This window comes from Lytechinus variegatus, chromosome 19 (genome assembly GCF_018143015.1).
Source record: "Lytechinus variegatus isolate NC3 chromosome 19, Lvar_3.0, whole genome shotgun sequence".
Classification (NCBI taxonomy): domain Eukaryota; kingdom Metazoa; phylum Echinodermata; class Echinoidea; order Temnopleuroida; family Toxopneustidae; genus Lytechinus; species Lytechinus variegatus.
In genome coordinates, this window is record NC_054758.1 from 13347232 (window position 1) to 13360487 (window position 13256).

At 37.6% G+C, this 13256-nt stretch overlaps 1 protein-coding gene across 1 annotated transcript; it reads right to left on the reverse strand.

Annotated features, from left to right (window-relative positions):
- Nucleotides 1-4088: 4088 nt before the first annotated feature.
- Nucleotides 4089-8286, reverse strand: LOC121406020 (30 kDa spicule matrix protein alpha-like). Its single transcript, XM_041597022.1, has 2 exons — nucleotides 7914-8286; nucleotides 4089-5487 (listed from the first exon to the last, which is right to left on the reverse strand). The coding sequence occupies exons 1-2, from the start codon at nucleotides 8135-8137 to the stop codon at nucleotides 4794-4796; spliced, it is 918 nt and encodes a 305-aa protein (XP_041452956.1). The 5' UTR covers nucleotides 8138-8286; the 3' UTR covers nucleotides 4089-4793.
- Between the last annotated feature and the right edge of the window lie 4970 nt (nucleotides 8287-13256).

Genomic DNA, 13256 nt, shown 5'->3' on the forward strand with positions numbered 1-13256 from the left:
AATCTAAGATTTTTGACAATTCGTTTTCTCCTTAATGGTGATGATAAACGGTATTACATTGTGAGCGCATCCACATTGGTAGGAACTCAATGGCCCGTATTCTGAAATCAGGTTTAATTCAAAATTCGGTCCCGAGATGTGGATGGACTTGTGGTACAACCATGACAACTATGGATTTCCAACTAATAAGGCACTGTCCGTAACAGTACAAGTTCTATTTTGTAAGCTCATTTGACACTTAAAGGGATACTCCGGGCTGAAAATATTTATCTGTGACTGAATAAATCAAACTTCACAGAGCATAACGCAAAGAATCCCATCAAAATCTGAAAACAAATAGCGAAGTTATTGATTTTAAAATTTAGCAATATATTGTGATAACAGTTATATGCACGTCGTCATGAATATTCATTAGGTGTGCTGATGATGTCATATCCCCACTTTCCTTTTTCTTATGTTAATACAAGAAATCATAATTATTTGATTTTCATACATGTGTGAATGTTATGTCTCCTTTCTTATGAAATAAGTTGCAGCTGATGCACTGAATCAGTTTTCAATCCAATATTTTTAAATTCTTCGAGAAAAAAAATAAACCTAATTTCATATAATGAAACACAAAAAAAGAGGGGATGTGACATCGTCACTTTGCACATTTAATATTCGTGGAGACATTCCTAAAACAATGCAACTCTTTGAAATACCATAACTTTGTTATTCCTTGTCCGATTTTAATCAAATTTTCATTGTTATGTTTGTCTGATTTTTCTTTATCTCTTCAAATCATACTCTTGTCAGCCTGGAGCATCCCTTTAAACCATGCATTATCTGAGTGGGGATAGTGACTGAATTAGAAAACATGAAATATAAGTGCAGTTTCGGAATTTTAGCCTAACCATAACTTTAACACAGAATTACACCAGGGCCTAAGTTAACCCGGAATTCGGAATACGGGTCACCAAGACCTGGGAAGCTAGACTACCGATTTCGACGCGACGTTCACAGCTTTCAGTGGAACTTTTACAACACCTGGGACCCGTTTCATGAAAAGTTGGAACTGTTGTAACTTTGCAATAATGGCAACTACCATGATAACCTTAATTTTGATTGACCGTTGAGCCCTGTTGCCATGGTAGTTGCCATCATGACAAAGTTACAACAGTTGTAACTCTTAATGAAACGCGCAACTGGTGGGCGTTTCACCAAGCGGCTTTCAATTACCAACGCCCTTACGAACTTCTGGTGATCCTTTTTTGTGGTAAGTGATTCACACACGAAAGCTAAAAGCTCGTTCCCATTGCCGTGCGATCCGTCACGATTGACCTTTTGAATCTGATCACGATTTTTTTTTAGCAGTCCAAAACGTCTATTACAATCAAAACGATTGGCACGACTGACCTCCAGATCTGATAAGACCTGACGCGATCATTACGACTCCTTCATGATTTAGACCACGGTTTCAATCGTGGTGTGCCTCATGACAATGGGAACTGGGTGTAAGCAGAGATCGTAGAACATTTTTCTACGATTGATTGCATTCACTACGATGTCCAATTTGATCGTGAAAATTAAGCGTACGATTCATCACTAACATTTGTGTTGGGCAGTTGGGGGACCCAGATCTCCACTGTCCTCGATTTAGTTCGTATAAGGAAAGGTCACCAGATGTTTGTAAAGTGGATCGTAACTTACCAACAGCTTAATGAAACAACTACCTGGGTCGGGAGCAATACGATGAACGTGATGAAAGTGAACATGTTGCTAGACTAGCATTCGAACTGGTCTGACGTGCAAGCCTTTTACTCGAGTTTTATAGTATGAATGCGCAGCTTACAATACCTTGTGTACTGCAGGCCCTCCTGGAATTGAAACATTACATATGTTAGTCTGATGTGAAGCCCCACTAGTTGATCAAAGTTTCAATTAGATTCTATTCATGTAGATTAGAATCACACAAGACCTGAAAACCATATCAACATAAGGCTGACCGCCCTTTCACACGGTAAAAAAAGTAATTTGAATGATGATTCCAGAGAAAAATAAGGCTGAAGACGAATATTTAGCACGTGTGAAACCAAACTAGAACATGATTAGAATCACGAACGCTAATCACATTCACGATTACAATAGTAATAATAATTACAATGAAGACTCAAGATTCAAATGCCCTTTATCATAATGAATGATAAAATTGCCAAGTATAAGGTGGAGATGGTGTTCTGTATTCTCTCAAAGTCGCTGTGCCTTGGTCTTGTATGAGCCTACGATGTCATACAGGCAATATTTATTGTAACCATGTAGGTGCCTCCTTGTGTTCACAATGACCATATCAAAGCTGTGTATAAGGTGACATAGTCTCTCTAAGAAAACTGGAAGGATACAATTGATCAGGTCAGATCATCTGCATTCTTCTGTTAGTAGGCATATTATTTATTCATTACGACTCATTATTTATTCCTTATACCATTGGCTAAGTATATTCATACCAAATACGTTTTGACACCCATGTGACCGATTCCGAAAATGGTGTGCCATCAACATCCTTTCAAATACTGTTGGAGTGAAAGTTGAAAAAGCATCATCGATGACTTAGGAACTACAAAGGGCCCAACATTGTGCCTTGTGGAACATCCATTTTTATATATGGGATCCAATTATCTAATTTTTCTGTTGGAGATGTAGGTTTGGGGAAGTCTGAAGTATAGATAGCAATGAAACTTATGTTTTGGAGGCTACAATTAAAAAGGCCATCAGAGGACATATTCTCTTAGTTTGGGGAAGGAGTGTAGGCCTAGAAAGATTGGCTAAGGTCTTCTTTAATTTAACCGGAATATATTGGAGCGTAATTTACCTCACATGATATATAACCCTGGACCGCGGGGATGCTGGGGTGCAAAGTACCCCCAAGATTTTCAGGGGGATGCAGCGTGTATTATTCTCCATAAGCAGTACCTTCTGGAATTCTGGTAGGTCTGGCAAAATTAAGAAATATAACCAAAAATGACCTACATTTTGTAAAGAAATCCCTTTTCGTATTTTTTTTTCTGGGGGGGAGTGTTTGTTTGCTTGCTTGTCAAATTTTCGGGGCCAAAGTGACCTTCATTTTGCAATGGACTTTTTATTCTTTATTATTAGTTTATTTTTTGGGGTGTGCGGGGCTTTCAAATTTCTGGGGACCAAAGTAACATTCAATTTGGTATAGAAACCCTTTTTTCACCCTTGTCAATCTACATCAGCACCCCTTTAAGTAAATTATGATTGGCTTATATTAGTCTGTGTCTGTTTTAGTATACTGATAACCCATTACTGGTCTATTTTATATCACATGTGATATAGCTAAAATAGACCTAGAAAAATATACCGTGTATACGTACTTAAAATGTTGGGCAACATATTGTCCACTGTGTTCGGTTATGTATGTTGGTAAAAAAAATTACATTTCTATTCTGGGCAATTATCATCTAAAAATAAATAAATAATAGATAAGTTCCAGCTTTTGTGCGTGAAAACAGTTAAACAGAAAGTGGTGTGCAAATACGGGAACTGTGGGATTGTACTTCATCGGACGTCATACGACATATTTTATTTATAATGTTTCTTACATAGTTTGCATTGTTTCACTAATCATGCTAATGGGATAAGTGTCATCTTCGTGCGTCTATTTTGACTAGTTTTTATTTTTCATTTTAAGTCAGAATTGCGTTGTTATTAGCTCGCATTATTTGTTTGGTAAGTTCCTTTTGATTAGACGGAGTGATCAAAATGTTTTGTTCTCAAATTTCTGAATATCAAAACTTTTAATCTCGCGCGTCGAGGTCGCATTACATAAAACAATACATGCAATTTGTATCCCCCTTCTCTCCCTCTCTAGTGCACACTATCTTGTCTCCTAATTCTCTCTCTCTCCCTCCCCCCCTCCCCCTCTCTCGCTTTCCACTCCGCCCCTCATCTCACCTCTTCTCTCTCTCTCTCCCTTTCTATCTCCCTCTCTTTTCTCTCACTGTGTATGTGTATGCTTTCCACATCTTACCTCCAAAATATGGAAATAGCATCAATGAAAAAAACAAACACTGCAACACAGTTATATCTAAAGTAAATACTATATTTATTCCTGAACGAGCTGTACAAAGTATTTAAGTGAACAAGTACCACAATCAATAACATGGAAATAAAACGTTCAATGGCTTAAAAGATAAACATTGAATATCTCGAACGATTTAAGGTCACATAAGTTAAACTGTGGGTTTTCCAGACAAACCAGGCCTGGCAAATAAAAAGATGTCCTGCGTCTCGTTTGGGGAAGGGGTGGAACTACGTAATGTCCATCCCAAGCGTAAAGAAAGACGAACTTGAACAGACCGCGGACTAAAATCTAGATAATAAAGTTAAGTGTTAATTCAATAGGCAGTCCCGAAAATATGCATTGAAAACCTGAGTCTTGGTTTAGATAATGATCACTTCAATCTACTGGGGTACCTCTGGGAAGGAACATAGATGGGTCTCTTTTAACGCAATGAAGCCGTCGAAAGCGCCACTGTTATTGTTTGACATGGTGGGGTAGTTGGTATGGCTGATCAACGATTGTGGTTTCGTGATGGATTTGTAAGGGCAGGCATCTCACATTATTTACCGAATCAATACTCAAGATCATTAGGGCTAATCGACTGATTCTTTACATGTTCAATCAATATACCAGAACTAAGCTGCTATGTTCAGTCTTTACGAATTGCTAGGGTGTCAGACTGAATAAGGTGATCCGGGTATTAGGAATGGGAGTTCTGGAAATGTCGACCTCAAGGCTGGATGGCGTAGTATGGGTTCATCCTGAGGTTTGATGGCCTTTGTCTTCGTGGTACCTCGTGTAGGAGGGATCCTCCAAAACGTCCTCCAGTGAGGCGGTTGACTAGATTCCTGGGGTTGTTCTGGTACATGACCGGCCCACGGGTACCTGGAGCCATTGTTGTTGCAGAAGCTGTGGCCATCGCAGGAGTGGTTGGAACTTCGGGAGCTGGCGTAGGCCCACCTGTAGGTGCGGTAAGTCCTGATGGGTGGTACTCGCAGATGATCGCGTGGCGGTCGTTCCTGGCTTCTTCTGGAACCCACTGCGGGGTGATCTCCACTTGGTTGTTGAACATCTGGTTGCGGATATCAGCGTCGAAGATCATGGCTCCAAGACCTGGCTCTGGCATAGGTGCCACCATACCTTCCCAGTTGGTGTAGTTGACGGGTTCTCCGCTAAACCACTGCCACTGCCCAGTTGGGCCTACGTGAAGACCAATCCATACAGGGACCGGTTCGACCATCATCCTCACAGCCCACTCGTACAGATAGTTGTTCTCTGCCAGGCTGTTGACTGTAACAAGTGACGCACCCGGGTACATCTGGCCGCAGTACATGTTCGCTGCTCCCTGGAATAGCCCATTTTCATTATTGACGATAATTGGACCGGTAGCAGCAATCTGCCTCAGGAAAGCACCACTGTCGAATCTGTATCAAAAGACAATCAGAAGATATAAACGTAATATTAATCAAAAGAATCGTATGAAAATGATATGAATAAGACAATCAATTGAGGTTGAAGTACACTATAAATAAAGACATCGGTTCTGAATAAATATAATTTTACAAATAATATACTATGAATAAAAGAATCAATTCGAGTTGAAACGTGGTTGTAAACGCGCACATCAATGAAATTTCAGTGTCGGCCATTAAAAATCGCCATAATGACAAAGAGATAATGATAAATGTATATATTAAAATTATACAAAAGCAATAATAATTCAGACGTCTTGAAGCAGTCGTTTAACTCTGTTTGTATTTTCAAAGTGTAATTGTATTTCACAATGAAATAGATTGTATAAAATCATCTGATTCTCTTAATATGATAAGAAATCTTTGAGAAATATCGTCCATATCGAAAATTTAATTCATTATATGAAAATTGTGCAGCGGCCTCTCTGACTGATCATATTTTCTTTTATCGATCATTTTCTTTTATATCCAAGTGATGGATTCAAAGATATGAGAGATATGAAATCTAGTTACATAGAAACAAGGACATAAATGTATACACTGTTAAAGATACACAAGTAATAATGGTAAAATATATAAAAACAATGAGATGACGTGAACAACAGATTTATACATGTATAAAGAGAAATTATAAAGCTAATCGGATTATTAGTAATTATGTTATCCTGTTTTGGGGGCTCTATTTTATTTGGGGGGCGAGGGGGTAGGGAAATAAATAGTTTTCATTTATTCTGGAAGGATAAACATATGTCTAAACAAAATAATCACACTTGTAAATTCTGCATGATTTTAAGTGAAGAGATAAATGAACGACGTAATTTAATTTCCAAAGATTACAGTTAACTGGAAACTAACAAGTAGTTGATGAATCGTATTTGCTGTTAGCATGATCATGCGTGTCTTAGTAAAAATATTTCTTTTAAAAAGGATACTTTCTTATTTTTAATAAGACCTGTTGCAATCATCCTTTTGTAATTCAATAACGGATTAAATTAAATATTGGAATATAACAATGATGGAAAAGAAAATGAATCAAAACAAGCATTAAATCCAATATGTATAGCGATCTCCGGAAGATTATACTATGATTAAAACCCTGTATTTTTTAATTGATAAATTATATATATTGTTTTAATTGCTTTAAGAAATACATATAAAAAACAGAAAAGTAGTTTTTGTACCCGTATTGATACTTTACAATTTAAGGAACACAAAATCGGATAATGCCTTTATAATTATTCAAATAGGTGAAAATTTGATGTAATCAAACGACAATCGTATTTTTCAAGTAACTGATGAAAAAAAAATCGCAATATTCAAAGTTTAACCCTGCGCTGCTTTATGGTATTTTGCAGAAACATTACATGGAACGCACATCAATGGAGATTAAAATTTAAAATGCTATTAAACAGAATTTGTCGACTAGACTTCCGTTATTTTGTTGCGACGTTTCAAGTCCTGTCATTATCTTAATCTTTCGTCCTAACGACATGGACGAAGTGTTCAGGGATCGGTTTCATTAAAAATATAATGATTATAAATTTTCCAAAAAATAACACCTCCTGAAATCCTTCATGTGGATTGACTGATCGTTAAATTGGAGAAATTATATAAATTATGAATTTGTTATCATAATAAGTATTTATAAAACGGGACCGTCAAGACGACGTGAAACGTCCCAATAAACTAAATCAAGACCAGTTATCAAGTTTAATACTTCTAATTCAATATTAATACCCTGATGATTGGTGGTGGTGGTATTTATTTAGTAATTATGAATGCTCGCAACCAAGCAACCTAACGACCGAAAGCTTACGGACCTAGTATTGAGAATAAATAAATGCATTACCAACCGGCGCTACCCCACCAAGAGGGGAATAAATCCTGGGTCATCGAAATCCGAACCCCCGCTCTACCGATTAAGCTAGTAGCTCACAGACATATCAAACAGAATTTTGAGCTAGCTCAGCGCACACTATATGCGATCCGATGCGATGCGATTTTTGTTGAATCGCATTTTGCAGTAAATGTGAAGGTTCCAAGAGCACCAAGAAGTATAAAAAATCTTTTATTTAGAATTTGGCATTCGAATAATAAAATCATAATTTTACTTTGCGGCAAGCCTTGTGTTGGAGTTAAGTCCAAATTGACTTCAGGTCGCTGCCTATGATGACGCAATTGCGATTTGGATTTGAATTTGCTTTTATTCCTACAGGAAGGCTCAAACCGAATTTTGATTCCAGCAGTCCTTACCACTATTCTGAACTCTGATCACTAACATTTTATCGGCTGGAATGTTCATCTCAAATGTTATATTTTTTTTTTTAAATCGCAACGGATCGCATAGTGTGCGCCGGTCTTTAGTTCTTAAAACTTACAGGTAGCAGCTATCTCCTTCCTGCATCCAGTACTTGGCGCATGGTTCTTTCCTGTTTGGGTCTGGGCTTACCGGTGGTATGATAGGTCCACCGCCACCTGGGTGGTGGTGACCGGGTCCTCCGTGACCATGTCCTCCTTGACCTCCACCTCCACCGGGTAACTGGGCACTGCTGAGGGCGGCCAGTGCCGCTACATACACTAACACGCATACAAAACCCCGCATCTTCTAGGACAACGCGCAAGACTTCTTGACAACTGAGTGATCCTTAAGGCGATTCGCTTGGAGCTCGAGGAGAGTCTGCTATGCAGGTGGATCCTGATGTAGTCACTCAAGCTGATTTCAATGGTAAAATCCTACCTGGGAAGAAGTGACAACCGCTTTTATACCATTTATCTAGGTCAGTAAAGTGTTTCTGCTGTTAGGTATAAGCCTTTCTTGAAGACTTTGTACACTCATTATAGTCACTTCCTGTCACTTCTGTATTGTCCTTGGTCAAACGCAAGTAGGCGTGCCTACTGACCACTATTAAAGTGTGAATCGGTAGACGCTGGAGTGGATAGACAGGATTGTTATGCAATACCTGATGATTAATTATCATTCATTTGTCAAAGATCTCAGATCTTTATTTAGCCAATTGAATGATTAATTGCAACTGGACAACGTCCTTTAGGAGTATCTAGACTTGTATAAGACATCATTTTTGTTTATCGGGAAACAAAATTTTGTCATTGAGCAGATACAATTCATAACAAATGGAATTACATTTGACGCTGCTTCTGTCATCCCGTTGTCCCAAAAAAGTAACATTAATCATATTTATAACAGTTAATCATAATAAATATTCACCGCAATCACTGTCAAGGCCATGGAAATGGTTGGGATTTGTGGATATATGTAGCCGAACTACTTAGTTCCTCGTTGAACATGGGATGTCAGATTTCTACCATTCTCGTGTATTGTTATACATTCGTATTCAAATCACCTAATATTGATTATATATATATATAGGTGTGTGTGTGAGGGTGTGTTTGCACATATATATCATCATCATTCATCACCACCATGTCATACATGTGACCGAAAACGATCTAATATTATTTCTGGCTAAGAGTAAGACAGAATGATGAACTCGATACATGCCCTATGTTTCTATTTCGTGTTTCGATTGCGTAATAAACATGGTAAATTTAGTTTGCCAGATGTTTACCAAAATGTTTGTGATACTACCTATTCACCAAGGACCAAGCTTCATACCCGAATTCGTAAAGCTGGGTGAGTGGATGTGTGTGTGTAATTGTGTTTTGTGTGTTTTGTCAGACGTGTATCAATCAGATATGATCATTTACGTCTGGGACCGACCCTTAACGTCACCATCGAAGAGGCGACCAGGGCTCGAACCTCTGATCTTATCATCCCCACTCTAGATTTGGATATTAGTTATTTTTCAGAAAACTTTGTACCCATTCATGCCATACAGTCATACACACACACCGTCTTTTCAGTGAAAAGAATTGAAAAGCCGGGTTATGTGAGGGTATGTGCGTGGATATGTGTTGGTATGTGTGAGTGTGTGTACTGTCCTCCAAACAAATAACTACTAAATCCAAATCTAGACTATTTCATCCCTGGTCCAGGGTTCGCAACCATTCGAATTGCTGGTCTCTCTTCAGAAATGCATTTCTTCCTAGTGAATGTGCCATTAGCAAATGATCTAACGTCGGAGACCACATGTATGCTTAACTATAAGCACATACGCGTTCTTTTAGTCAGATATTTGTATTTAAATCAAGATACCCATATTTCACATAAATTTCAAGTTCCCCCTAGGCTTGAGTAGATTGAGACAAGTACAAATATCAAAGTCATATTCCATTATTTTTCATCAAATATCGGGGTGCGATTGAAAAGATTTATTAAAAAAATGATTTCCCCCTTTCTTTCTTTTAAAGTTATAATTGAATATTGCATGGAATGTATGCACATTAATTCAGGGGACATATGAGCTGATGGTGCAACGCATTTTTTTTTCTGTTCAAAAATGAATGTTCATTTACTTTTCCATTTAAGGTTTTGTTTTCGCTCTTCCCCCCTCCCCTTTCCTTCCCTCCTTTCTCTCTCTTTCTCTCCCTCTGTCCATCGATCTTTGTCTTTCGATCCATATCACAATACACTGTTTTATTGATCTTTATTAGCATGATTAGGCTACGACGCTTCACACATCCCCTATGAAAAAGACACACATTTAACAACAACGACGGCGACGATCTTTACCTGATAATTAATCCCGCCAATTCCAACTCCTATTCTTTAGTCTGATCTTCAGTCGTCATTGTACTCCATCTTTGGAAATCATCAAACCCAAGCTGACTGTCATTTTGGATGACATATTACTTTGTAATTCAATTAATGCCTTAAGGGAACTTACTCAATCAGTATAGGCAGAATTTCTATCGCAAATACAAAGCGATAACTATGTCTAGTATAGTATATATCCATGCAAAGCACGGCCTTAGTGTCTTCTTTGCCACATGGAGTAAACGCAGTTTGATAAATGTTGTTGAACTAGCTCTCTGATGCTCTTCTTTAGAGGAGAGGTTCAACCAAAAATTTAACCTTGACAAATTAAAAAAAACGTTTTAGATTATTTAAACATCTACGAAAATATTCAAATGATGTCATCGCAGGAAGTAGATGCTGTAGAGCTCCATATAAAGAATGGAACTGAGCGAAACAAAAGTCAAAATACATCTTTCAGGAATTATGAGAATCTTCCAAAGTGTTAGAGTTGTATTCATCACTGTGCATCGATATGAGTCAACTTTAGGGATAAATGAAAATAGTTGTATTAAATACTTATTTCATGACGAGGTCTGTAAAAGCAGTATTCTATGATAGGCCATTATATCTTTTTAGATTTAGATCTGGTATATTTATATCATTCTTACTCTGTGCATAAAATCACGAAATCTTAGCTGAAAACGATTACACTGAATATTACCAACAGAAAGGAGCACGCGTGGGACTGAGTTTCTTTATTGCTTAGAAAATGATCCGACTCATGCTCGAATTTCATGCTTGTTTTGCTAATTTCTCAGCAGGTACACAATTTCTACCAGAATAATTTTATACCACATTTTTTGTTGTAGCTAAAGACACTTGGGTGGTCATTTTGGCTGGATTCTGTAGGAATAATTTTGAAAAAGTTAGCACAACTAGCAGGGTTGCATGAGACACCCTTTGATCCAATCATTTTCGCGTCTGATTCCTGAACAGGGATTTCTCGTTTCGTTTTCCAATCTCATTAACACCCTTAACTTGAGATACTCTGTGGCGCTTTACGATAATAGGATCGGAAAAGCAAGGACTGTATTTGATCAAATGTATCTCTGTGTCATCTTATTTCCATGACTACCATGTTGTGTAGCTATCTTAGGAAAACGAGAAATGTTCTTCATTACAATGCGAGTATGTCATTTGATATTAGTAGTAGGAATGGTGATATGGTAATATCAAGGAGATATCTCCTTGGTAATATTATCATTATCGGATGTTGTTTGAAGGTTTACATGGTGGTTTGAGTAATCGTTAAATTTGTTAACGGTACATCATGTGTAAGATCCTGGAAAGGTTGTGATAAAAGTGGATAGAGGTACTTTATATCTCAGTCTTTCCAGGACTTTACACATGGTGATTTTCTAGTTTAAATTTGAACTAGAATATCAACACTCGTAGTGCAGTCACTATACAAGCACTGTAATTGCTAAATTAGCACTTCATTCTTTTTTACAGTGTATTGGAAGTTGGACCTGTATAATTGCTACAGGCAGTAACACTGTTGATACAACGTGGGTACATTGCAGAAATAAATAAATACAGGAAAGTGGAATTAAGATTACAATGAATATGCGTTCAGCTTTGCGTAATGGACCGCTCTTATTAATTTACATCCCTTTGACAATGGAATGAACGATGCACCGAACATACGCGTGCTTGACATCTTGGATAAAAGCCATATGTTATCATTGTTTATTGAAACAATGTTTAGATAGAAATAGACCAACCTTCAGGGTAAAATAATAATGGGACTTTAATTGTCGTACCTAACTTATTTTTAGATGTTACTGGGATGATTGAATTATTGGCTCTGACTGCTTGCCAAGTTGGAGTTAATTCAAAGAAGACAAAAAAGGCGTTTTCTTCCATCAAAATACCACTATAATTACTTTGTATCTACTAGTATCCTGACAATTACCACCACTACTACTACTACTACTACTACTACTACTACTACTACTACTACAACTACTACTATTACTTGTATACTACTACTACTACTACTACTACTACTACTACTACTACTACTACTACTACTACTACTACTACTACTACTACTGCTGCTGCTGCTGCTGCTGCTGCTACTACTACTACTACTACTACTACTACTACTTACTACTACTACTACTGCTGCTACTACTGCTGTTGCTGCTACTACTACTATTACTACTACTACTACTACTACTACTACTACTACTACTACTACTACTACTACTTACTACTACTACTGCCGCTGCTACTACTACTACTACTACTACAACTACTACTACTACTACTGCTGCTGCTGCTGCTGCCGCTGCTACTACTACCACAACCGCCACCGCTACTAATGATATTACAACAAAACAACAACTACTACTACTACTACTACTACTACTACTACTACTACTACTACTACTACTACTACTACTACTACTACTACTACTACTACTACTACTGCTACTACTACTACTACTACTACTACTACTACTTCTACTACTACTACTACAACTACTGCTACTTCTACTACTACTACTACTACTACTACTACTACTACTACTACTATTACTTGTATACTACTACTACTAGTACTACTACTACTACTACTACTACTACTGCTGATGCTGCTGCTACTACTACTACTACTACTACTACTACTACTACTACTACTACTACTACTACTACTACTACTACTACTACTACTACTACTTCTACTACTACTACTACTTACTACTACTAGTACTACTACTGCTGCTGCTACTACTACTACTACTACTACTACTACTGCTGCTGCTGCTGCTGTTGCTACTACTACTACTACTACTTCTTATACTACTCTTTATTCATACTTGTTAGATGTCGTTTTTTTTTCCTGCTCATCATTTTATTTGGCCATAACATTTCTTTTTTATTCCTTCTCACTCCCATTCACTTTCACCGTCTTTCTTCCGCTTTCCTCTTTGAATTGGTGGGACAGATCAGGACCCCCCCCCCCACTTCCGACCCTTATTGTATTATATTACTCACA

Excerpts from the sequence above, each read along its gene's own strand:
- LOC121406020 (XM_041597022.1), bottom strand. The coding sequence starts at position 8,137 with ATGCGGGGTTTTGTATGCGTGTTAGTGTATGTAGCGGCACTGGCCGCC. Across the intron at positions 5,488-7,913 it reads GAAGGAGATAGCTGCTACCT|ATTCGACAGTGGTGCTTTCC; the intron begins GTAAGTTTTAAG and ends CTTTTGATACAG.